The following is a 27,660-nucleotide window of genomic DNA, read 5'->3' as shown; positions in this document are numbered from 1 at the left end:
TTCAGTTTCATAAATATAAATATATTTTTTTTATTTTTTTGTTTTTACAGTAAAATTATATTAACATGTACAGTGTACGCCCCCGGGCAGCAGCAGTAACAATTTACAGCGGATTGAAAATTGCGTGTTGTCCGATGAATTTTATGCTCCATTCCATTCCGTATTCTTATTCTTACGTCAGCGATGATAGTTTTTATTTTATTTCATTTTTTTTATTTTTTATTTTTGATATTATTGCTGAATCAGCGTGTCTCATTGGTATGATTCGGGTTTCATTTTTTCACAAAATCGTTGATCGTCCTTAACGGATAAACTTGCGTGAACGGATTGTAGGGTTTGTAGAAGTTTTGCTTTATCAAGTTCTGTTGGACGTCCGCTTTCAATATGACAACACCTGTTAACAATTAAAGGAATATCAATGAAAATAAAAAAACCGAATCATTAATTCCGATCAATATATAATATATATTATAATAATTTGTCAGTGCTTTAACATTATATCGCAATATTGTATAAGAAAATATTTTAAATACTGAATTATAAAACGCAAGCACAGACTTTTGATAATTTTATTTTTTCATCTGACAACAAAACTGAGACAGCACATGTGGCTTTAATGTATTGGTATGGCTAGAGGGAAGTGAGGAGAAAGTGCGACCGCATGTGATCGTAAGGGGTGTGGACACATACGGAAAACCATCGTGTGGGAACTGTCGCATAAGTCCGTAAGTCATGGTCACACGATGTATGGAATTAAAAAAAATAAACACATTTTAGTAATTTATACGAACTCCAAATGAATTATTTGTACGTTTTATGTACGTTAAAACCCGCAGGACAAATGACCAAAATACGTACGACTAAAACTTAACTTTATTGTTATGATGAACTGCAAGATGTTTTGCTCTAAGTCGCCGTCGTTGTTACGGCCTGGTTCTATGTGTGCACCGTAACGCGTGCGTATCCTCGATATACGCATGCTTTAATCTTACTTGCGACAAACCGCGGCGATAACAATAAAGAGAGATATTTATTATTATTTTTCAAACAACGACGATGACTATCCGAATCCATTTTGGAACCGTCCCCAAAAGAGAAAACAATGTCATCAACAGAGACAGAGACAGCTTAAAGACAGATGCACGGATAGATGATGTGACGTCGTGGTGTACATACCTGCGTATACATAGATCGGCGATATGCGCCTAACGTGTTCCAGGAGGATACGCAATAATAACTGCGACGGTGCACGAGCGATTTGTATCGAAAACAATAGCAATTTCCGCGACCGCATTGGTCCGAGATGGTATACGGTTGATAACAGAAGAGATACTTCTAAATATTTATATATATATATATATTAAGTGACTAGAGAGAGAGAGAAAGAGACCGTTCCATAAGCTATCACGCGTTACAACAATTTTACGTGATTATTCGACGACGACCGCGATAATATCGTGTTTTATCATAATATATATATGTGTGTATGTATATACGGCTGGTAGTCGGTACAATAGAAGTTCGACTACAATATCCTCTGGATGATCTTTGTATGTATACGTAGGTGTTAAGTCCCGGTTTGATGGCTACAAATTGTTTGAAAATGTTGTTTATTTTCATTTTTGATTACCTTCTCCGAAATGTTAACAGTTTAAAACCGTTTAGTTTTCTATCTCTCTTTCTGTATATTCTATTCCGTGTTATATATATATAATATATATATATATAAATATACGTATAGCATGCTCTAGTACTTGCAGAATTTTATGATATTGATTTAGTTATTATGTATTATAGTATGGCAAGCGTATACGGTTTTAGTAACAGATTCATTTTGACTTGTCGAGTTTTATGGTTATATAAATCCGTGATAATTGGAATTTATAATGCGCAGTATAACGAAGTAATGCAAACAATAAATAATTTATTTTTGTGATTATTATTATTATTATTATATGTACACCATCCGTGTTAAAATTGCCAATCTATAGAGGAGGAGGCCATGAGCGAAACTCAAATCATACAATTTGGAAGCGGGTGATTAGGCGAAGATTAAAAAAATGCACGGTGAACCATATAGGATAAACTTATCTCATATTGTATAGTCGTTATTTTTATTTTTTTTTTTCTTCAAAATTTAGAACGTTTTATCGAATAGAAAATTGAATTGCATTTCGGTAACGTCATAAAATTTGATGTTATGGCACACCTACGTATTAAATATAGGTATCTAAATACATATCGTGTTTGGTTTTTCGTAACTTATTATTTTTTTTATTATGTATTCGGTATAAATATATTACACAATATGGGTTAAAAAAAATCGGCATTAAATCGGATACGATGTTTCGTGTCAAAAAGTAATAGGTACAATCATGTTTTTATGTCAATGGAAATCATAAAAAATATGGCACAGTTGTTTATTTTTAAAAGCTTACCGGTGGGATTCACTTTGACCTTGATCTTAGTCTGTGGAGACAGTACTCCGTAGTCGACATCTTCGTACAAATCCTGCGGACCACAAAAATATCGTGTAAAAATAAAAATAATAATAATAAGAGGGTTGTACAAATAATTTTGAAAGTGCGTTTTACTTGTATTCTGTATCCTGTGGGTGACAGCAGACCCATTTCATGCAACGCCACAGCCACGTCGGATGGCGTACCGTCAGTTCTGCGGTTGACGAAAGCGAGTGCATACGAGAAGTAGTTCTCGAAAATCGGAGTAACCGGCCGAGCCCATATTTCGATGCCTTTGTGCTGCAATAATAATCGCCGACATTGTTATTGATTTAAATAATTTTAACGTGTTGAAAAAAGTCGCGTTTATCCCCCCCCCCCAACCATAATACCCCCCGTCAATTTGATTTGTGTAGCATATTATGTATAAACGACAATAATTTTTAATAAGGTTTCGATGAGCTATCTATCATCCATTGTTTAATTCAATGATGTACAACAATAACTATACATCTACATATTATATTATATAATGTACTAAAAATTACGTTTTATGACGTTTAATTACGTAGGTACTCAAAACTATTCACTTCCGTCAAAATCAAAATCATATATGTGTCTCTATGCAATATTATCAAGTACTAATATTAATCAATTTTTGTAAATATGATTTTCTGACTAAATTTAAAATTACTACCTAAACTATATGTCTACAGTGTTTCGTGCAGTAAAAAAACATTCATCGGATAATCATTTGTAAAATTATAGTTTACAAAATAATTGAATTGTATGTATAGGTATGTAGTTTATATTTAATAATATGATTTTTTGAGTAGGTACCGTTATTGTAAATTATTGAACATTTGCCCAAGAATGTTTTTAAGTCGTTATTTTAATTTAATAATTAAAATTAAAACAAATACAATCGAATGCCTAATGGATATCTAGCAACAAATAGTAAACAATTTTCAATTTTTTTCCATGCTGAGAATAAGTTTATTTTTCTAATTATAACTTTTTTATACTGTTTATTTTGTTTCATAATTTATTAAAATTTTACAACCAATTAATGTTTTATTATTTATGCACACGGCCGGACTAAAGTAATTACTAATTTTACTTTATTGTATATTGTAATACATTAATAAATTATAAATCAAATTATTACTTAATCAAAAACTAAGTGAATATATATATATATATATATATATATATATATATATAATTATTTTTATTTAATAATAGATAAAAAAAAAATGCAACGTACATATTTTTAAAAATATTTAATTTAATAAAGTACCTACCTGTATAATCGCATTGGCGCATAATTTTGTTGTTTATTTAATTTTTAGGGAAGTGAAATTTAGAACATTTTATAGGCTTTCACCTTGTGGTCAAAGTATACAATTCCGTGAGAATAACTATTTTTTACTATGTATAACAAATACTCATGCATAACCATCTATCTACATATATATTATTATGCCACATATGTTTAATACGTGAACGTTATAAATGATTTTAATTATACGTGTTACGTGATCGCTGATGAGTTTATAAGTAAATAGTGTATAATAAGAACCGTACGAATAGGTAGGTATTTGTACAAAAACAAAAACAACGTTTTCCCTTTTAAACTAAATATCTGAATTGAAAGAATGTTTTAATGGATAAATAAATTGCGTAAGTATGAAAAACACCAGGTATGAACAAAATATTTGTATACTGACCTTGTAAATCCTGCGGCCCTGAATTCCCAATTTGTCTTGATCGATGGCTATAATTTTTTTGTTTTGTAAAATCGCTTTGTATTCGGGTCTAATGGTCCTTAAGTCGACTGACATGAGCAGCGGGGCGGCTAGTATGGCCCATATGGCCATCTGCACCTTGCTTTGTTCGTAGCTCAAACCAAAGTTTCCGATGATCAACTGCATAAAGACGGTGAAGATCATTTTAGTTTGTTTAATTTGTATACAATTTATTGCATAAAATATGTCTATTTGTATAATATTATGTACAAAGAGCACGAGGAAAAACACGACGATAAACTGTTTATAGGGGTGATTAATAATGATAGTCCCTCTATACCTCAATCAACTTTCAGTTCGACAAATAATAGTCAACTATGTATCAGTCTACGTATTCTATTCTTTTGCGTAAATCTACTGTTCCGAGTCTAAAAAAAAGAAGCGAATTTAAAAAATGAAATTTATTGATACGCGTTAATATATATAGCTATTTTACAATGGTAATGTTTTGTATGGGACTGTAGCCGCTCCATAAACAAATTCTATTTATGACTGCATAAGTTCGTTTTAAGCGAATAGTATCCTGTATGATATTTCAACTTCTTAATCTATGTGTATTACACATAAATCTATACAATTTAAAAGAAATATTACCATGTCTGGATCGTTCCAATGTCCAGGAGCTGCGTTGGCCGCAATGATATCTTGGTTGTCGCCGTAGTAGTCAATGATGCTCTCCACACTAGCCCACGAGTCTTGGATGTCGTCAAAGTTTCTCCACAAGTTACATCTCGATGTTATTGCCGAATAGTTGGGCTAAACACACGATAAGCAAATATTAATGACATTTATTTGAATATTTTGTTGTTGCAATGGTAATTATTATTCTAAAGACGCTGTCGAACAACACGAACGTAATCAAATATTTGCTATGGAATGAAGAACATTTACGTAATCTATTTAAATGCAAATCTGATCCACAATTATAAAGAATCACTTAGTAACCTTAAATATAATTTAATAAAATTACAAAATAAGTATATTATGATGAATGCGTTTATTATTAGACATAATAATCGTAATACGAATACAATAATACTTATAATTAATACGTTATTACTAATAACAATATAATAACTACTAATAATATTAGTTATTGATAATATTATCATTCCGATAAAATAATATTCTTATAAATGATTCATTGATCGAAAAAAAAATTAAAATAAAAGTTCTCAGAGATTTTTCTCAATCAATCCCTCTTTTAACTTCATTCTTGTATTTTCTTGTTACGGTTATCGAAAACCGAAGCGCTATCTACGAAAGACTTTCAACTTTTGGTTGATACCTTTTACATGTTTATAGAGGGCGGAAAACGCACCGAAAAATGATTCGAATTGTCACAAAATGCAACGAATTTACTATAAATAATTTATAATAAACAATATTGTATAATAATTATTATTATTATATAATATTGTTAGAAATATTAGTCATTACTTGTTCATTAGTAATAATTTAAAATTTAAATTAATAATAAATGTAGTTGCCGGAAATAGAATAATTAGGTAATGCAATAAAAATGTCTGTAAGAAGAACTTACTGCGAAAACACTATATAAATACGAATAAAATTAAGTTTATAATATATCATAAATATTTGATAATAATAATAATAATCATAATTAGATGAATACGGTTTAAAATTTCAAGATTTATCGTTAAAAAGAGTTATGTGACTGTGTGGCATCGTGAGAACATTCGATTGTATGCAAAATTCGAGTGCAACATTTAAATAACCGATTATAGGTATTATTTGAACGCACCTTTATGTAGTTGAGATTTGGAAAACGGTATGGATAATTGTTTTATTTCTCGTTATTTTTTAATGTTAAAACTTAATGCCTGTAGCTGCAGTTATCTGCTGGACATAATCAAAATATAGATTTTAAATTGAAGTGCATAATGTCTGTTTACAGTTCGTGTGGACAACTCGAACAATCGTGATATTTGAACACGATTCACGAAACGATAAAAATGTCAAAATACTATTGTAGATAAATTGATGTTTAATAACACACTTTAAATAGCATAGATACAACGTGGTGGTAAAGTCCGGAAGTAGGAATCAAATAATAATTGTAGATTGCTCGTATAAAGACCGCGGACGTGTGAAACGACTTGCATCTTTCCGATTTGAAAATCTTGCGGTATCTCACTCATGAAAAATTAATGATGTACGCCTTTATACTATTTGTGCAGAAACTAGGTTTCAAAATCGTTTCCAACCGTTTATCGGTGGCATTTATGCGGACACGGCACTGTCAGAACCTCGTATACGTGCGACTATTATTATACGTTTCAGTTGCAGATGAAGAACGAGTGCATAATGTGATACGCGATCTAGTTTGATTCCGCTTGGCTTTAGTGTCACATATAATAATTTCATGCGTTTAAATGTATATAAATAATAAAAATACATAGCTGATAATTTTAAGGTGTAGCGTAATAGGTATCTATGTACGAATGTACGTCATATATAGATATAATAACGCGGAATCGAACATGCAACTAGCAAACGAAATTACGTAAACACTCCATATTGTTATATATTTTATACACCACAACAGACTGCACGTTACATATTATTATAATTATAATGATAATAATGATTTTTGATCGTTTTGCTAAGACTGCTCTCGTTGTCCGGGGCTCTGTACCGCGATTTCAGACAATTTTCACGGTTATTCAACTACACGTATTTTTATATAATATATATAAACCTAGAAAATAAATAAATATGTAGGTATATAACACGACGACATGTTTCGAACACACTTTCTACGTAATATTTAGACAAGTATCGAGTATTAACCGCTCGGAGGCCGGGCGGTGGTCGTTATTCGTATATCGACCGTTGCCCCTTCCCCCCCCCCCCCCACCACAAACCATTTGCCGCAAGCGCGTATACCCTGAGGGATACGACAATTTAATAATAACGATAATATTGTGATCATTATAAATGCATGTGAGTTGCCGGAAAGAACAACTAAAAACTGCTAGTGTGATTACGAACTATTATGTAGTATTATATTTATATATGACACGCGGACGAGTCGCCCTATAGTATATCGTAATGAACCGCCGCCAGTCACACGAAATAGCCGTCTCCCTCTGTCAACCGACGAATAATAATAAATAATAATGATATGCGATCCATCCGTCCGTTATAATAAAATAATAAACTGTAATTTTATAACAAAATCATAGTAACTTTTCAAAAATATTATAACACTTGCAATCTCGGTATATGATCGTTGTATATTATCGTATCAACAATTATTTGTCACACACGTCCCTATACCCGAGTGAGCAGTAGGTGTGGACATATAAATACATGATATATATATAACGATATACCTATGTGCAACAACAGGTGTTGCCCATAAATATGATTAGGGTAGGCACACTAAATTTTTTCGGAAAAAAATCAATTTTTTGGCATTTTGCATAAAATCAAAATCTCAAAAAATAATGATACGCCATCGACATCTAAATTCTATAATTTATTTTTAATATTATTATTTATTATCCAATTTAATGTGACGTGCCGGTGAGGACTGATGAAACAAAACGAAAATATTTTCTTCGTATCCCTTCGAATACGGTTTGGCACTCTAATGATTATGAATGTTTAAATATTATCTATACGATATAACATGCTGTATGCCTGCTACTCACTTGTAATCCCGCGTAGGTCTGATAAACTGGCCAGCTGCACGAGTATACCATGGCTCTGCCGGTTTTGTTCAGGTGGTAACCGAATTCGCTGTAACCTGTACAGGACAAAAATATAAAAAGTGTGTAAAAAATAACATATATACCTAACCTAACTCACCACCCACGGTCGTATACCAGACGGTGGATTAACATACTTTAATATAACTCTTGATACGAAGGGTTTTCTTCTGTCTCAACACTCCACATTAATCATATTTTTATCTGATGTTAATTGGACATTTTTTTTATACAATAACAAATACATTAAAAAACAAGGCTCACTCTTTAAAATAGAATCCTTTCTCTCAAATATACCACGTCGTAAGACGAATCCTTATTCGATTAGCAATAACTATTTTTGTATAATTTTTTATCATTATGTTATATACCTTGGTCCATGTCTTTAGGTAGCGAGTAACAACCGTCCAGTTTGACGAAATCTACGTTCCACTCGGCGAACGTGAATGCGTCCACCTCGAGAGATCCCAATATTCCTGGATAGCCAGCACACGTGAAGTTACCGTAGTCTTCATAAATGCCAAACTTCAGTCCTCGTGAATGGATCTATATACAAACAAGAGCCGAAAAAATATTATTTTATTATGCATTGACGTACTGGTATTTAGAATCATGGCAGATTTGACGTCCTACCACGTTACTCCCCCCCCTCCTAACACACACACATGTTTATCGTACTGTTATACTATTGTGATTGAATTAGTATCTAATTTATCTATTATATTTTACTAAACTTAAGATAATATAGATATATACAATGTAATACTTGTAACATCGACTGAAATGCAATATATCGAAGGTATTAAAACGCTTTAATCTTTATGTTTTAAGTTTTACGGAAGTCGTTATTTTTCACTTTATTATTGTCATTTGATATAATATAGTGCAATTATGTGATACTCGAAGCGTTATTTTCAAAATAAATAAATCTATTTCGCTTGTTCGACACTACAAGGCACTGGCTTATTGTGTTAAGAATCATAATATATATTAGTATTAATTATACAATACTCTAATATCCTATTTCTGCACTAAGTATAATATCTTATTTATATTATTATGTGTAATCATAATAATGTATATATAATACAAAACAGTTTTCAAAGAAATTGAAAATATTGAGATGCGTAATATTATGACGTGTGTGAACTGTGCGGTAAACGGTGAACATTAAAATATCATTAAGTACTCGTATGACGAAACTTTCTCCGAAATCTTATTGTCATGAATATTATCTGTAATACAGACTTTTATTGATATTGCACATCTCGTATGAAATTTATAGGTGGAGGAAGGGGCTTCGTCGACCCAAAATAGAGCAATACATTATAAATAAACGAACTGTGTGTATTATATGTATAACATAGGTACATATAATGAGTCTAATGGCTACAAAAGACTTTCATTTTATTATTCACAATGGTACTGATAGAACTGTCCTGCTGTATGATATAATATACTTCATTACTGCCTATAAATATATAACTAGCACAAACACATAGCACTTAAATCCTAATATATATTATAATATGCAGGGTGTCTCAACACTCTCAACATATACGACCTCGTATGGCACCCTGCATCCACCCACTCACATACATATTTAATTTAAACTTACTCTTCTACTAGCTCCTTGTGCCATGCAGTCGAAACCTTACGATTTAGATCACTATTTGAATACTCGTTAGTTGATAGTTTAAACAATCAAACTTTTAGGACAATTGCATCAATTTTCATAAATTAGCTATCATAGATTTATCAGAAACAATTGAAAAAAAATGATCGAAATATTTTTATTTTGAGTTAAGGTAAATCATAAAATGTTACAATTATAATATCGAAACTATAATAAAATAATAATTTTCCAACATTTTATTTCAAAAGTATTAGTTATAGAAAACAGTTATTAACAGGGACAATGACGATTTGGTACATTTTTTTTTTTTATCATTTTGTCTTTTTATACTCAGTATATAATTATAATATTATATAAGTACTTTAAAATTTAGGTTGCTACTAATTTTGGACATAGGTCGTGATTATAATTATCCAAATTATAATACATTTAAAATTCACAAAATAGAATGATAGTTTGTGTGTAAGAAACAAACATATAATCGATGGAAATATTTAAATTTATATAAAACTTAGGACGAAGAACGTACTAATATTTATAATTATATTATAGAGTGCAGCGCAATAAAATATGAATCAAGTTGTGTTTTTGATATGGGTTATTTATACTTTGATGCAAATAATATGTTTACTATAGAAAATCAGTTTTAAAAATTAGAGGTTTAAAAATTATATTATGGTTCACTTCGGTGTACTATATAACTAGTTACTAGCATAGCATAATTTCTCTCTTATTTACATCTATAATTTATATGTATAACAAATAGAATATATAGATACCAGGTACCTAGTGTGCTACCGGAAAATGTAAATATTTAGGAATCAGTAATTTTTAAATCATGTTTTACATGCAAATTGTGCCATCAATTATTCATCATTTTAAATGTATACAATATTGAATTACTTTTATTTAAGTTAAAATAGTTTTAATAATAATAATATACATAATGACTGATCTCATATAAAATTGTTAACAATGCATTTAAAAACTATTTTAAACGCTTTTCGAACTAAGTTATTAAACTTGCGATAATTATTTGTTTTTTTCTTAACAGATAACCATTGTTAAGAGTTTAAAACGCATATTATGTACCTATATTTATAAACGCCTATTGACCTAGATGACCTAACAAAATAATGTAAGTGTTAAATCGTCTTCATCTATTATCTGTGTTCTGTTTAATTATCATAAGAATGCGCGTTGGTTTTAACGAATCAATAATGTTTTCATAACAGTCTGTAAATACGTATTATTAATAATAATAATTAATATTATTATCATTATTGCGCATTAATAAACAGCGCATGAGATAAGTCAATGCAGCGTCATAACGAGCGACAAAACGCTTTTAGAATATTAAAACTATAAAATAATAAATAAACATGGATTCAGTTATAATATATACTTAACAATAATAAAGTTTGATTAACTCTTGAAAATGTAATGACTTGTAAAAACAAAATTTGAAAATTAATCACTCTTACATAGATTGTAGATAAACCAAAAATGGAAGGTTAGGTTTAAATGTGAAGGCACTGCGTTAAACTTGTCAAATGTTAAAAGCTTCACGGCTAAAAGCCTTTCAAAAGTTGTACACGTAAGACACAAAGAAGAAAGGAAGTTCCTCGAGTAGGTGTTTTGAAAAGTGATTAAAATCAACGAATTTCAGTGTTGACTTTTAAATATTTTATTTGCTCAATTGTTATTCTGTGACAGTAGTGTAGTGCTGTCAACCGTGAAAACGCAACTTAAACGAACCACCTCTCTTGACTCCAGTCAAAATAAGACGTGTTATACATTATACAATTATTATTACATTATACGCGCGCAATGAAATCGAATACAGAAATATTTAAATAAATCAAGTTCGCGATCATGATTCATCGAGTATAAGTACAATAATTATTAATTAATAACATAGTTCTGTATTTGTATCGGAGAGAAAGATAATCGGCGCACGCAATCCATTTGTCTGCCATCATGAATATAATAACTCAAGCGCGTAATAATTATACAGATACGAGTATTTGTTTTTTTTCATATTTTTGTTACTGGAAAATAATGCGTGTACCGGAAACAAAAGATACTAAAAAATGATATTTTATTCTACTTATCTGTATTATAAATGGTTGTCACTTGTTCACACTATTGTCTATTAAAGTCTTAAGTGGTTTACTCATAACAAATACAGACCTGCGTGGCTGTGTTCATATTTTATATAACTTTAATTTAACCTCAAACGCGGGTACGCATCGCTGCGTCAGGAATGTCGTTCGGCGCTGTTATACCTACTGTTGCACCTGTCATCTGTTACTATTATTATCATTATTATTGTTGTTGTTGTTATTATTATTATTATTGTTGTTGTTGTTATTACGATAAATGAAGTACTATGATTAATATATAATAGTCGTTGAGCAATTCGGTGCGTAAAAAGATTAGGTACTATAACAACCGTGTTATATGAACGAAAATTTGTTATTACTTAAGTACTTTTCGTTTGCACAATTCAATAATTACTGAAAATGTAATAATTAATAAACGACATACGTGACTTGAAGTTCACCGGTTAAATGATCGATTTGCACGTGTTTAATTATCACTGTAGTGCCTATTACTATATGCATTAAACAGATAACTATATAATGTTTTTGAGATTGTGTTATTATGCATATCATAGTATATATTATAATATAGTATGAGACTGAGATAAATTGCTGTCGTTAATCGCTAAAAAATATTGCATAAAGAATGATGAAGAATATTCCGAATAAGATGTACCAACGTCCAACGCACATCACACGTCCTGTCATCGTAACAGTTTTTTTTTCAAATTATTCGCGTTATTGTCACGCCCTAGTTATAATCCTTTTATCCTCTTATTATTAATACTTTTTTCATTATTTTTTCGTTTAAAAATTGACATTACCTATTGTTTTATAACATATATTAAATATGTAGGTACACCATATGTTCGAGTAGCGTAATTTGGTTTTCCAAATTATATTAGGTATATGTGTACTTACGGTTGGTAATTACTGCACTACATATAATAACATTGTCTCGAGTAATTAATACCATATAACATATACATATATAAAGTATAAATAATAAACACCAGGGCTTGCAAACGTTATAATAACGTTATGTTTGACAAAAAACGATTGAAATTTATAAACGTAATTATAACGGAAAACGATAAACATAAATAATTAAATAATACAAAACAAAACATGAAGATTAACAAAATATATTACACCTATATCATCAAACAAAACATAACGCAAAACGTTATATATATATATATATCATTTTAAAAAAAAAATTAATTTCAATTATTTAATTAATAAATTATAAAATATAGTAAAAATTTTAATTTTGAATAATGATAAACGCAAAATTTGTAAAACGTTTTAATTATAAATAACGTATAATAAAATTTTTTTTCAAATGCAAGCCCTGATAAACACACAAAACTCAGCTGATTGGGAATAAGGGTGAACGCTAGTTAAATCGGTGCAGTTATATTATTGTTAATAATTCAACGTGGAAATTGAGAAATACAATAAAATATATGATAGAATTTTTTTTCATTCTATTCGTGCGTTAACATCTCAAATATTATGCAAGACAATATTTTATAATAATGTTAATATCTACATATAATTCATAAATAAAATAATATTAAAATCACCCGACGAAGGATTTTTTCAACTCATGAACCGTTAAACACGTTTTATTAAAGTGGTATAATTATTAAAGAAAAGTAATCGAGCCATAAATGAATCATAATTAATATACGCTTACACGTATAACAAACAAATCGTGAAATTAAAAATAATTAAAATGTATTATTACACGTCTTGTACTTATTATACGATTGGTCAAAAGTTATTCGATTTGTACAGATTGCACATTTGAAGATTACAAAAATAATAATAATAATAATAAACCACAAACATAATATTATTATCGTAACCTAAATTTTAATAATGTACAAAGACATTCGTTCATGAACGTATTTCATTCTTTAAAAAGTTCATTAAATGTATTTTATCAATAAATTAGGCGATCAGTGGCCACGAATATTGAATTTCAAATTATATGTATTATGTAATGTTCAAAAGCTTAACATAATAACTTTACATACGTATATCAATGTGTAATATTAAGTCTTATATTTTTACCCGCTCTCGCGTAAAAGTTTGAGTAATACAAACTTTATCTCCTTTCTATATATACATAATAATCAAACTTTGAGACTTTAATACTTTGTGTAATTATTTTTCATAAATGGTTTTTAATTTGAAAATTTTGTTCGAAACTGAGAACAATAAAAACACAACACTAGTATTATTGATTTTATTTTATTTTTTTTATTTTTTACTCAAAACAATATTAGATACTTTTATTATTACTAATCAAGTGCATGAGACCGATATTTGATACAAACCATGTACACAAAAACGTCGAATAGTTTAGTTTTATTGGAACCCGGAAGCAATTTTAAAATAACGTATAAAATACATATGTGACGATAAGTAATTTATAAGTTCACAAATTTTTAATATTTCAAAAACAATAGTAGAAATAGATACAATATAAGTAATTACCAATGTAATGAAATCTCGAAAAAAGACATTCGACCTACTTTTATACAACTTTTATGAATTTTTTTTTTCTGATTTTCAGTTTCTAAATTTTGTAACGCAATAGTTATATATTTATGTTCCTTTAATCTATATTAAAAGCATTTTGTTTCTATAAAACTGCTAACATTTAATAATTTTAATTTTTAATCAAATAAGGTGACACAATATATTACATCGTCATACTTATAGATTATAACGATGACGTTTTAATATTAAATTTCAAATTTTTAATTTTTAAAATCAATTAATCGATATTATATATTTTTATATAAGTACTCTCGTCATCTGAATTTGTAGGCGTATACCTAAGTATTATTATACAAAACCCTTTATAGCATTATTTTATCGTGCATAAACCGTAAATTAATACTATTTAATGTATTGTACGAGTATATATACTCACGTATTCGGATAGGTCAGCCATTCCTCTGGGGAACCGTTTGGCGTCAGGCTGTAATCTACCGTCGTACGACCTTGAAAAGTCCAACCAACAGTCGTCCACGTTTATGTACTCATAACCGACAGCTGCGTACCCTTCGGATATCACAAGGTCTGTCATGGTCCTGAAGAGTTTCTCGCTGTATACACAACACAAAACAGACAATGGCAATATAACACGTGACTCTGAATCATTATTATTATTTAATACTTATTATTTACTTTATTATTACTTAATAAACGGAAATATAATAGTATTATATTATAACGACAACACGCGTAATATAAGTTTTATAATTAACGGTAATATTTTTTAAACTATCAAGTTTTTCATATACTAACAGTATACATATTTTTCGAGAAAATCTCTTTTCGACATAATATATGGTACTCTAGGTGTATTTAAAATTTTCGAAAACTTCATACTATACGTCTCATCGTTTTTGCTATTATCAAGGTTTTCTTAACTTTTAAATACATTCTATACACAAACTTAACGAGCTCTAATCGTAATTGCCTTCAAGTAATTATTGAACGAATTAACTTTCAAACGTGTTAATATAATATTATAGATTGTCTAATAAGATTATTTTCTGGACAAGCATTAATTTTATCGGCACCAACGCATTATGTATACGTAAAATATATATCATAATATAGACAATGAAGTTTATCGTAATTTCTGATATATACCGAACTAGATATAATTATGTGGACAACCTTACTGTTATATACGTAATAACACTTTGTTCTCAGTTGTCTTGATGAAATTGACTTATAATTTTTTGTTGTGTTCACAGTCCAACAATTTGACTCTTTGGATAAAAACTGAATAACACGATATTTAAAAATGTCAACACTTAACCAACAAAATAATAAACACGTATAATATTATATACGTAGTGGATGTGCGTATATGTACTTTATATAGATCTTTGCGTTCCAACCGAGGCACTTGATTGACTTAAATGGCGTTATCTGTGCCGAATTCGTCCCATAAGATTATATACACTATAAATAAATGTAATTAATAATCTGTCGCCAATTTTGTACTGGGGTGGTAATCGTTTTCCATTAAACGGTAATAATATATCACATTTATTATATATATGTACCTATATTAAGCACGGTCGGAATTGATTATTCGTAATTTCGAATTACTTCCGTATGACCGTTTTCTGATCACCAAATCGGAAATTCCGTCGTATATTATTGGACCAATTTAAAATGTCAGAGTTGAAATTAACCATATTATTTATTAAACCTATGTTATATAATGTATCCATAAAACTAAATTTAATTTAGTTTATCGTAAAAATAATAGTTAATAGACAGTCTGGAGTATAACAAAAGAGCAAAACATTAGTGTAACTGTAAATTAATAATTATTGATTAAAAAACAATGTGCAATGTGCAATGTGCATTACTTGAACAAATTGTAAAAAAACTTTTAAATAATATTTTGATAAAAATTAAAGAACAAGAAGGTTCTTTTTTCATAATGATAATAACTTCATTCGAAAATATAAAGTAATAATTTTAAAAATATCATCATTTTTTTTATAAACGTCTTTTCGTCGTAACTGACCTAATGGAGTGTGAGAGCAAATGTTTATCACTATATTCTGCTCGATGTGTGTGGTGTTTCCGTAGTAAACGATATACAAAATTAATCTAGCGTGTATAGCGACCTAGAACTACCACAAAAACCCCAAAATAATAATAATAATAATAATAATAATAATAATAATAATAATTTGACTGTAACAATAATTTAAATAATATGTGCGCATACCATTTTCCTGTCATTGTAACAATCGATAAGGAGGACACTCGAGCGTTGTTGTGTTATTATTATTATTATAATTTTATAAAAAGAGAATTCGAACACTTTGTGTATGACGTCTATAATGTTATTATATATTTATCCAGTTCGGTTCAAGGTCTGAATTCGACCCTACAACGCGATTAAGTACGACATAATAGTCCGCCACGGTGCGTTCTTTTCATGCCCTCTTCGAATCAAAAAAAAAAAAAAAAAAACAATAAAAACTAGGTTTTCTAAGAATGTTTCTGGAATAGAGTTCAACCGGCCGCGGCGTGTGGTACCGAATCGTGACTGCAGAATATATATGCATTTTTTTTTTTGCCTAATTCCAATCGAAGAAGTCTCCGTCCAAAATGATCATTACGGCGGAACATGCGTAAAACCTGAACGTAAAATTAAAAAAAAAAAAAATACAAAAACAAAAGGAATACTATTCCATATCAAAGAGTTCTTCGACTGCATCATAATATAGGCAACTATACTATCTACTATACACGACTACGCAGGTAACAATGGGAATTTATATGTTTAAAATATTCTGATTTTTATGGTTGACTCAAAATTCAATGAAATCGGAAATAGTACGCATAATACTTAAGTATATCGAATATTAACCTTTAGATAATGAGATCAAGCTTTTATTTTGATTTTTTTTATTTACCTATAGTTAACCATAGTAAACAGTTTCAACTTGTTCACTAACTTAACACTCCATTATTACTCGTACCCTTAATAAAGGCCCTTAAAAATAGATAAAAATAAAATTACGATAACCGGTCGGGATTATCATCCACCTCGTCGGAAATGTGGCGGCTAATCCCACGAATATCGAGGACCCCTTTCTTGATTCCATCCAGTCATTATTCTTTTATTGAACGCATACATTTAAAAAAAAATATTTAAAAACTCATCAATGATATTGTTGAATTTTTTCATTTTTAAGCCGAATAATAAATATTGTGTAACGTCTCCACTCATAGTATACCTACTACTACGTCGCTTTCTGTTGACGTCAACACGACCACACGGTAACTTTTACCACATTCGCCATCAATTGTGTAAAACGGTTTATATCCTTATAAATGGAATGATTTTAAGGGGGCGAACTATAAAACACATTTACATCGTGTACAATATATATTATAAATCTATACATAGAATACATAGCAACCTACGCACGTTTTTGTCGTGATCTCTTTTTTTTTTTTTTTACTGAAAATCGTGACGTCGAGCCAATCGATGTGTTATTATTATTTGTTACGTACCTATACGAACGCAGAGATAAAAATAATTATAGATATTTTTGCTATCGGTAAGCCACAGGGAGATATATGTAGGTGCAAATATGCAATATATAGCTGCAATACCAGTTTTCTGGGCCAGATCGTACGGCAGAACAATCGATTCCATGTTTATGTCTTAAACATAATATATATATATATATATTATAACCTCCTGGTATCGGGCGTTGCGTAACCGAATAATATTTAGCAGATCGCGATTGTTTCCTTCATCAGTAATCGTTACACGACGATTTACGTACCTTGACAAATTTGGTAGATGGGAAAAAAATCTGATGACAAAATCTAGGCTAATTATTATAACAAAAAAACAAACGACACCATTTATTCTCAACTATGTATATTGTATATATATATATAATATATAGATAGGTTTATAGGTTGTAAAAAATTTCTAGATAATATACTTGAACTGCGGCATGCAGGCCGGACTATAGTTTCAAGTTTGGGCGCATCATTGTTTTTGAGTTGATTGCACTATGGCACTATACATATACTTTTTAACCTCCACGCGGTCGACGAGTATATTATGATTAAAAACGTGCTTTTGGCTCATCAATTCAAATTATCTTCAACCCATAATTATTAATTAACAGTTTTCACCGAATTTCCGAGGACGAATGTCATGAACGCATTGTTATCGTTGTTAAAATGTGTTCTTGTACTTGATACATTATTTGTACTTGGTTCATCCTCACTCGGATTTAATAACTACGGTAGGTATTATTATGCATTCATATATAACACAATATGTATCTGTCCTTGACTTTTGTTACGTCTGATTTTTAACTATTTTACAATTTTACGAGGTTGCGCATGGAGTATTTTGTTGTTCTGTAGGTGTTTTCGGCTACTGTCGTCTGCAATAGACGGGAGCCACCGTCAGCTCTATTATTGTTTTTGGAAATTGTGTATTATGTATAGTATAATGACTAATAATTTGTGGCCGGCATTTAACGAGCATATTATATTAATGCAATGGCGACTGATAGTCACTTCCCGTTGATTCCGTGGTTTGTTTCCGTCTAGTCGACGCGGATCACCACAATAAGTGCGTTATTGGTTTCTAATGAGAAATTTCTGTTTGGAAAGTATCAAAAATTATCATGTTTGCAAACCCGAAGTAGAAAAAAAAGAAATTTTAGGAAAAAAGCTAACAATAATATCATTATCAATGAAATCTGAACAAGCAGTTAAAAAAATAGATTGCCTATTAACGTCAATCAGGAAACGAAATATTAAATTACATTTTGTATAAGTTTACTATATAATAAATTATAGATACATAGTATTCAGCTAAAAAATATAATTTTAATAGCTCTTCAAATTATATTAAATTCTCTTGTCATAATTATAGTTAATATTCGGATAGAAATCTAGTATTTAAATTATTATAAAATATTGTTGATCTTATTTGGCCAGCAAAATAAACATAATTTGATTATTATAAGTAATAAGCAGATAAGTGTTTACATTACGATTTGGTCTACAAATATACCACTAACTTATTTGTGTCTTATAAATCTAAATAACATAGGTATATAGATTTTATTTATTTATATTTTGAATAACTATTAATATTACCTTATACAATTGTCAGGGTCATTTTTACAATCAGTATTGCATCTAAATCTTTCCCACGCTAACCATCCCATCGGAGGTGTCCTGGCTAAACCGTTTTCCAGACAAAAACTGCTTGTCAGCAATTGGAACACCGTTAAGGCTGTTATCCATTGAAAAGCTGCCATGTTATAATCTGCGAATATAAAAAAATTATGTTCTATTAATACAAGGTTTTTTTTTTATATATATATAGAAAATATTATATAATGTTGTCACGTCAAATGAGGATGATTTTAATATTTAAAATTTATTTTTAAATAATACTTACTCAAAAGTTTAAATTTTAGGGTGTTAAAACATTCTAAATAGTTTAATTATATAACATATTTAATAGCTGACCACATTGTGTATATTATTATAATGGCACTCCATTATGATAAACCAATTATTCATCATAGAAAATGTGTACTTAAACAACGATATCATTATGTTAAAATATGTGTATACTGTACACAATAAACTTATTTCATACCACTTGACATCTAACCATTTTTATTAGGCATTCTTAAGTTGTATCGTAGACTGCAATATATATGATGCGGGTTAAATGGTTATGAAATTTGAATAGAAAGCTTAATATGTTATATATACATAAATATAACATATATATATATATATATATATATACTTAGAAAGTTCGGAAAAAGATAAACAAAAGTATTTAAATTAATCATGTTATAATATTGTTTTCATAGATAAATACTTAATATTTTTAGTTGATTGATCTTGAATAGTAGTATTAGTATAGCTTAATTGTCTGTATATAATTAGTCACATACTGAAATAAATTAACTTATGAATTGTAACTAACTATTATATTATGTAAAAATTAACAATTAATTAATAATTACCAATGATGATGATAACTAATTCTATTAAGATATTTTTAAAAAGTCCGAGAATAATTTATGAAATTTTATTATAATTTATATTTAAATATATGTAAAAAGTTTGAAATTGAAAAAAAAAATTAATAAAAACCAATAATAATATTAATCTGATGTTAATTTTGTTATGTAATAAAATAAATACTAATGGAGTTATACATTATGTTCACTGGACCAATCGACCGCATTTAACCATTTTAACCGGTTATATTACATTTGAAGGTTACAAACTAATCATCAGTTAATCGTTCGATAACTTAAAATGATCTGAAAATATGTCATTTATAGTTTAGAAATACAAATACGATATATGATTACTTACAAATTAATAAATGTTAATTTTAAATATGTATGTGTAGAGTAAATATTTAAAAAAAATTAAATCGTACGATTATTATAATATGCTTCAGACTTAGCACTTACCTACTTAATAGATCACTAGATAAAGAAATTGACATTAATCATATACTTTGATAATTATTTGCTTCAAAGATAGATTTAATCTTTCAGAGTATGGGTAACAAATTTTGTATAGTTAATGGTATGGGAAATGTGAATTTTAGTAAAATTATAATACACGCTTTGTTATTCTACAGGTAAACAAAGCAACTGTAAACCATATTTTGGTGAAAATCGTTTTTTATTGTTCTTAAACCTAATCGACTAGCTGAGCATCTGGTGCGATGATATCCTTTGGAATAAAGACGACAATTAGACCTGGTTTACAGAAAAAGTTAAAATAACGTGAAAATCATTCTTCCCGTTGTGACAGGTGACATCGTTTATGGTCGCAGCTGACACATTTTTACTGAATATTTTTTGCATACTATTAAAATATAACTGAAGAAATAATGTAAAAATCTTTTTAAATAAACGTAGTATAAGGAATGTTTTTGTTAAATCGTAGTCATCGATCACAGGTTTTTTTTTTTTGAAAATCAATGGTTATATTAACGATACACCTGTATAAAGCGAATATAAATAAAACTGTATCCCTGGTGGTTAGAACGAATTTTGTATTTTTAATGCTTGTCAAAATTCCGAATAATGATAGTTTTTGGACCTGAAATTTTCTCTATTTATAATTTGAGTTCAGACAAATACCGAGTATCAAATTCTATTGAGAGCTATGCAATTAGTATAAAAAATATTATTTCGTTAGAATTTCGGTCATTTTCACACACATCATAGCGTATTAGTTTTACCATGTAGCGCTTGCATCGTATAAATTATAATATATAGTTACTATGTAGGTTTTTAGAATGCGAGCGTTAATATTCTAAAACTAATTCATTTACAGAGGATGGTTTTTTTTTTTAAATCTAAAATTATAATAGCAGTGTTATTCGTTGATTCGTGAAGATAAATGAAAAGACGTAAGGAATACTTTAAAGGACAATGCTCCTCCGATCACATAGTGGACATTTTAATGAAGTAGCCAATCCTAATTGGCTCAGCAAATTTCATAATTTTTATTCAATATGTAAAAATAAAAATATATCGACGGCTTTGCGCATTCCTTACTTCTGTTCGACACATAAAAAAATATGTTAATATTATATCAGTGAAGAGTAGAGGCAAAAGTTTTCTTGTCCAAAGGCGGAAAAGTCTTAACTGAGAAGGTTAAAGGAATCATATGATAATATAAAATAAAGCGTTGTAATATTTTCACTGACAATTTGACTTGTCGTCGACGACGAATTTCCGATATAGCATTATTTGGAGCAAATTAAAAAAAGGAAATAACTATACATAATATAGTGCATATTTACAATGGCATTACAAAGACGTATGGGTAATATAAGGTTTATACAGTATATAGGCTTATAGCTTATACTATTATCATCTAATATCAAATTAAATGTTACATAATATCAAAAAATATTATAAATATACCCACTTGCATTAAATGTTTACACTATTACGCGAGATTAAAATAGCGACAACGGCATTGATGGGCGTGGGGAATATATCGCTAATTAAGTAGATCCCTAATAATATTGATTGGACGTCGTTGTCGTAGCTATTAATTTATTTTAACGGGTAGATCGCGATCCGAGTTGCGCTCAGGTCGGTGGGATGGGTTGTCTGCAAGAGTAACGGTGTTAAAAGAAACGTCATGTTTCAAACGAAAGGATTGGGAATGGCCAATGGATATAAATCTACTATAACGAAAACGGTATACATAATATCTGTTCCGACGCAGTTTATGCGATACAATAATTTATCAATACAACGCCGACGTGTAAAATGTCGTCTGTAGCGCGCTCGTAAACAACGCAGACGATTTACACATGGCGTCGTACCTTTACATACAGGTACGGCTTTTACCTGACGCGCAATCGTGTGGAGATGTCGGCTGTCGCTGCTCCTCTTGCAGACGGGTGCGTGCGAATCGCGCGATCTGTTCGCGAGTGTACGGTGATGTCCGAGCTCAACTACTCATGTCCGCCAAAAGAAACGTTTTTGAATATTGTCTTCGGTGGTGGGCCAATATTCCGAGTTCCATATATCGAGCGGTAGATATTATTATGCCGTAACAATATCGATCACTGTAATCCGCCGATGATGTCCACGCACATCGTCTTCCGGCGCCGTCGAGCAGTGTCCACTCCGTATGCGCGTTTGCAGTGATTTGTGATGTGTTCCTTCTCCCCTCTCGACCGGTCAGGTAGGTAGGTATACGACGCCGTGCCGCGATATTAAAATTATATCGCCGCCGGTTTTTTACGCGATCGCGTAAAATATTCTACGATCGTGCTGTAACAATCGTTTTTATTACCTATACGCCCTATCAGGCTGCAGCAAAGACACGTCTGACGGCGTGTGTGCTTTCGCGACGACTGTCGTTTCGGTTCGCAACGAGCTATTAGTGTGATGCGTGCGTGCGGCGGCGGTGACTGTGGCGCGCGCGCGTTCGCCGGACTGGTTCGGGGACCCGCTCGGCTGCGCGCCGGTTCGTCTCCCCGCCGCCACCGCCACCGCGTCGTGGTTTAGATGAGTTTTCTGTGCGAAAACTCCAAAAAACCGAAGTCCTTGGACGATTCCATAATTCTTTTTTTTTTTCCTTTTTTTTTTTTTTTTGTCCCGCAGTCTCTAGCACGTACACATGTGGGGGTTTTTTTTTTTAACCTAGCTGTGTTTTTTTTTCCTCAAGCTTTTATTCGATATCGGTGCCGTTCACTGACGACCGGTTCTCCGCTTGTAATACCTTCGAGATGGGAAGGTATTATACTAATGTGTCGAAAATAAGAAAAAAATGGATTCCAATCCCGACGAACAATAATGAGTAATAACTTAATCGCATCTCTGGCACATATAATATACGTATACATACAACATACATGTATAATTAGACGTGTACGTAAAACGTATTACAGGTAAATACCTACCTAGGTATTTGATATTTGCGTGTACCACGCTGTGTGCATAAATATATATATATATATATATGTTTTACGCAAGGGTACCCGATCTATATGGGTAGAGTTACAAATAGTTGTCTATATTATATATTTTATACATACCTTTCTCTCAGACAAACGCATATCCTTGGATTTTAAATTTTAAATTACTACGATTGTACGTTTTTTATTTATTTTTTAATTTAATGCCCGTAAATTACTCATTGCTCTTGTATATGAACGTATAATATACATATTTACTGTGAATTTAACAGTCGTCGTCGTCGTCATTATCCGGAAAACAGCCATTTCGTTTCGCCAACCCCGAAGTAGCGAGAGAGATCGTGTGTTATACTTGTATTTATTTAATATAATACAATATCATCATGGACTCATCGTTAATGTTAGGTGTATAATATGTGTGAGTGTGTACTCTTTACTCTATACGTCTGCCTACACAGTACACATACAGCCCGAACCAATCGCGAGTACCTTGTAGGCATGATGAGTACTTTTTAAAATGTATAGTTTCGTTAAAAGTTGACTCTAATTATTATACCTACATGAATATAAGTTAATTTTACCAGTGATGTATGAATAATGCAAAAACAAAAATGACAATTTTCGCTATTTTTTTTTTTTTTTATCATTATTTGACAGTACACACACCTTAAAAATTTTAACTAAAAAATAATTAATACCGTTATGTAACGAAAAATATGCTAATTATTTCATCGCTTTGATTTGAATTTTTACTTAGTAACGATTGCCGCTAATCGTATACAAGAATTTTTTTTTCTCCGTTATAGAATTATGAACATAATTAGATATTATTTTTAATAAATTATCAAAGACACGAGGCGAGCAATGAAATACGAATTAATATGACATAACTTTTTAATGGCCCGAGTTAAAAATATGAATGCTACATAATTAAAAGTTAGAAAGTTCCGCGTTATGTATTCCGTGACGTTGTATGCATCACAATTAAAAGTAAAATGTTTCCTTATAACTGATTTAATATATAGTATAGTTACTTACAATAAAATATTGATATATTGATATTAATATATTTTCATAGATCCTTTTTGTTTGAATTTTAAAATAATATGTTCTTCGACTCTGTAATATTATATTACTACGTTTTATTCTTCAAAATTTCCTAATCACGGACCAAAAACGTTAGTCGCTTAATTTTTGTGTCTCTTTAACAATCTCGCTAAAATTCTAATTGACTTAGTCGTGAATGCTTATTGTTCAAATATAAAGAGAAGTATGTAAGTGCATCACTTTGTTTTCAAAACATAATTTACATAATATACGTGAGTGTGTACTTACGTTTGTAAACTCGAATTGTTGTAGTAGGTATGTCATTTTTATACACAATAAACTTTTAATTACTTTTAGTTTCAACAACATTTCTTTATAATTTCAATTTCCAAGTTATCGAACGTATCTATATCCCAAGTTATAAATACCAGGTAAATACATAATTTCATTGTAAACATATGATCATGAAATAGTATTTATAATGAAAATAATACATTATTAAATACAATTTAGTATAGTAAGATATTATGGAACGGCATAAACACAGTATATTAAAAGTTTATGCGGTAATACGAGCATTGTGTCGTGAAACATATTATAATACTTAAATAATGCATTATTAAAAGTTTATAAAATAACTGTTTATAATTGTTTTACGGCGTACCTACATCGTTTGACCTAACATAATTTGCTTTTCGTGCACTGCGTCTATACACAATATTATTATAATAAATAAACTATAATAGTTTAAACATATATGTATTGAGATTACAGTATATAATCCTAATGTGACGTATGGTGAATACATCTTGTAAAATAATAAATAGACATCTATAGCATTATTGGATGATAAGTTTCGTTTCTTCATATTTGTCTACTAATTAATCAGACTTTAATATACATATAATTAGAGTCATAAAAATTTAGGAAATAATAAAATACAAATCATTTTCGTGTATTTTATTTATAAATATTAAACAAAAAGGAGTTGTGCAATCACGATCTTTTTTAGTACTAGATCCGAATTGATATCGAGTGCGAAAACATTTTGCATTACTTTAGAGCAGCAGTTCCCAACCCATAGGCCGAGAGCCATAGGTATAATATTAAACATTATATATATTTAAAATAATATTATTATATTTCTGATCATAATAATATTTAATCAATTTTAACTATAGTATACAATAAGTGTACAAGTAACAAGTTTTAATCCAGATATTGACTTTCTCGTGAAGAATAAGCAATGTCAAAAATCACATTAAATTGTTTATCTTGTGATAAAGTTGAATTAAGTTTTTTTTTTTAATAAACAATTTTTTTTTTAAATTTTTTAAATTTGTTATTCCTAATAACTATATATATATAATATATAATATATGACATATGTTATGTTATATATTATAATTTTATGAAAACGTATATAGGTATGCTATGGATGAGCCTCAAATATTTTTTTTAAAAATTAATGGTCCGCGAAACTAAAAAGGTTGGGAAACGCTGCTTTAGAGTATTTAAGTAGGTATGCAACTATACTGCATGCGTTATAATTGTGTAAAAGAATCATACAAATCAAGCCTCTAGAAGAACATTTGCTATAAAGTCGAACAATAGAATATAGTGTTTTAATAACAAGGTTTATTAAAAATAAGTATATCTGCCTAATTTTTTTTAAAAAAATTAGAAAAGTGACCTCTTTATGTAATAAGTAGAATACGTCAATACGATAATGACAACTAATTAAGATCTGTTGTAATTTATATACATAAATATATATGAACCAAACGTGCAGTATCTTTTTTAAATGACCTAAATGAGATGAAAAAAAAACCGTCATTGTAAAACGAATATAACTATTTTTCAATATATTATGTATGATGTGCAAAATAATTAGAAGCGATGAATGAACGAACAGTGGGAAGAGGGTCAATCGGTAATATAGTCATCCTCATCTACCTAGATGAGAGATGATTATATTATATCTTAGCGTAGGTGATGATTTAAATTGTGTTACATTGTTACAAGCAAGTCGCTGTAAAAAAAAAACTGTCTTCCGGCGATGGTGCTACTCGAAAATTATCTCATTGGATTTCGCAAAAAAAAAAAAAAAACTCAACCAACGATTTAATGGTTATGCCGGAACAATATATTATTATTATTGCCGCGGTGTGGGACTATTTTAATGACCATATTATATTAAATACAAAAATATATACACTGTTATATGCCACCAACGACCGTAAACAAATATAGTATACAGCTGCATAATACCAGTTGTGGCGTATAGGTACGTTTACCCAACTAGGGGTCATTTGTCTCTTAAATTTACCTTGCACATATGTTACATATTACAAGTAACTAGACAGTCTCTTCGTTTTTTTTTTATTAACACGATTATTTTAAAGCTCGCGCGTAGAGTAAAATATTATATTATACGCATAATATTGATCATCGGTACATCGCCCGCGTTGTCGCGACCTTGGATCCCTCGCATTAGACTCGAAAACTCGTCGAAATTAACATAAACGCGCGGCACGAGAAGATGGGTAAAAAAAAATCTGTGTACACTATCGCTTCCACCCGTCGGTCATCGTTAAATCACATTCTCTTTTATCCGATTCATTTTTAAACTAGATTGGCATTATTCGCGTGTTTCAATAACGCTATAGCAAATAATAATGACGATAATAACAATAATAGTATTAATAACATATCGTTGTCTATCATTGTGAATCATGACGAATCGCACGTGAACGAAAAAAAAAAAAAATAATAAAATGAGCGTGTTAAACAATAATAACAATAATAAAGTATAATGGGTATATACACGAATCGGC

General features: G+C 29.9%; 1 protein-coding gene across 1 annotated transcript; it reads right to left on the bottom strand.

Annotated features, from left to right (window-relative positions):
• Window positions 1-23,252, bottom strand: LOC112602942 (alpha-N-acetylgalactosaminidase). Its single transcript, XM_025351313.1, has 10 exons — window positions 22,701-23,252; window positions 19,444-19,615; window positions 14,696-14,870; window positions 8,376-8,550; window positions 7,948-8,042; window positions 4,862-5,023; window positions 4,190-4,387; window positions 2,595-2,759; window positions 2,439-2,511; window positions 1-394 (listed from the first exon to the last, which is right to left on the bottom strand). The coding sequence occupies exons 2-10, from the start codon at window positions 19,605-19,607 to the stop codon at window positions 273-275; spliced, it is 1,329 nt and encodes a 442-aa protein (XP_025207098.1). The 5' UTR covers window positions 19,608-19,615; window positions 22,701-23,252; the 3' UTR covers window positions 1-272.
• Window positions 23,253-27,660: the final 4,408 nt, after the last annotated feature.

The sequence above is a fragment of the Melanaphis sacchari genome, unplaced genomic scaffold, assembly GCF_002803265.2.
Source record: "Melanaphis sacchari strain LSU unplaced genomic scaffold, SCAv2.0 Contig92_pilon_pilon, whole genome shotgun sequence".
NCBI lineage: Eukaryota > Metazoa > Arthropoda > Insecta > Hemiptera > Aphididae > Melanaphis > Melanaphis sacchari.
Note: the sequence above shows the minus strand (reverse complement) of the source record. Positions and strands in the feature narration are given on the sequence as shown.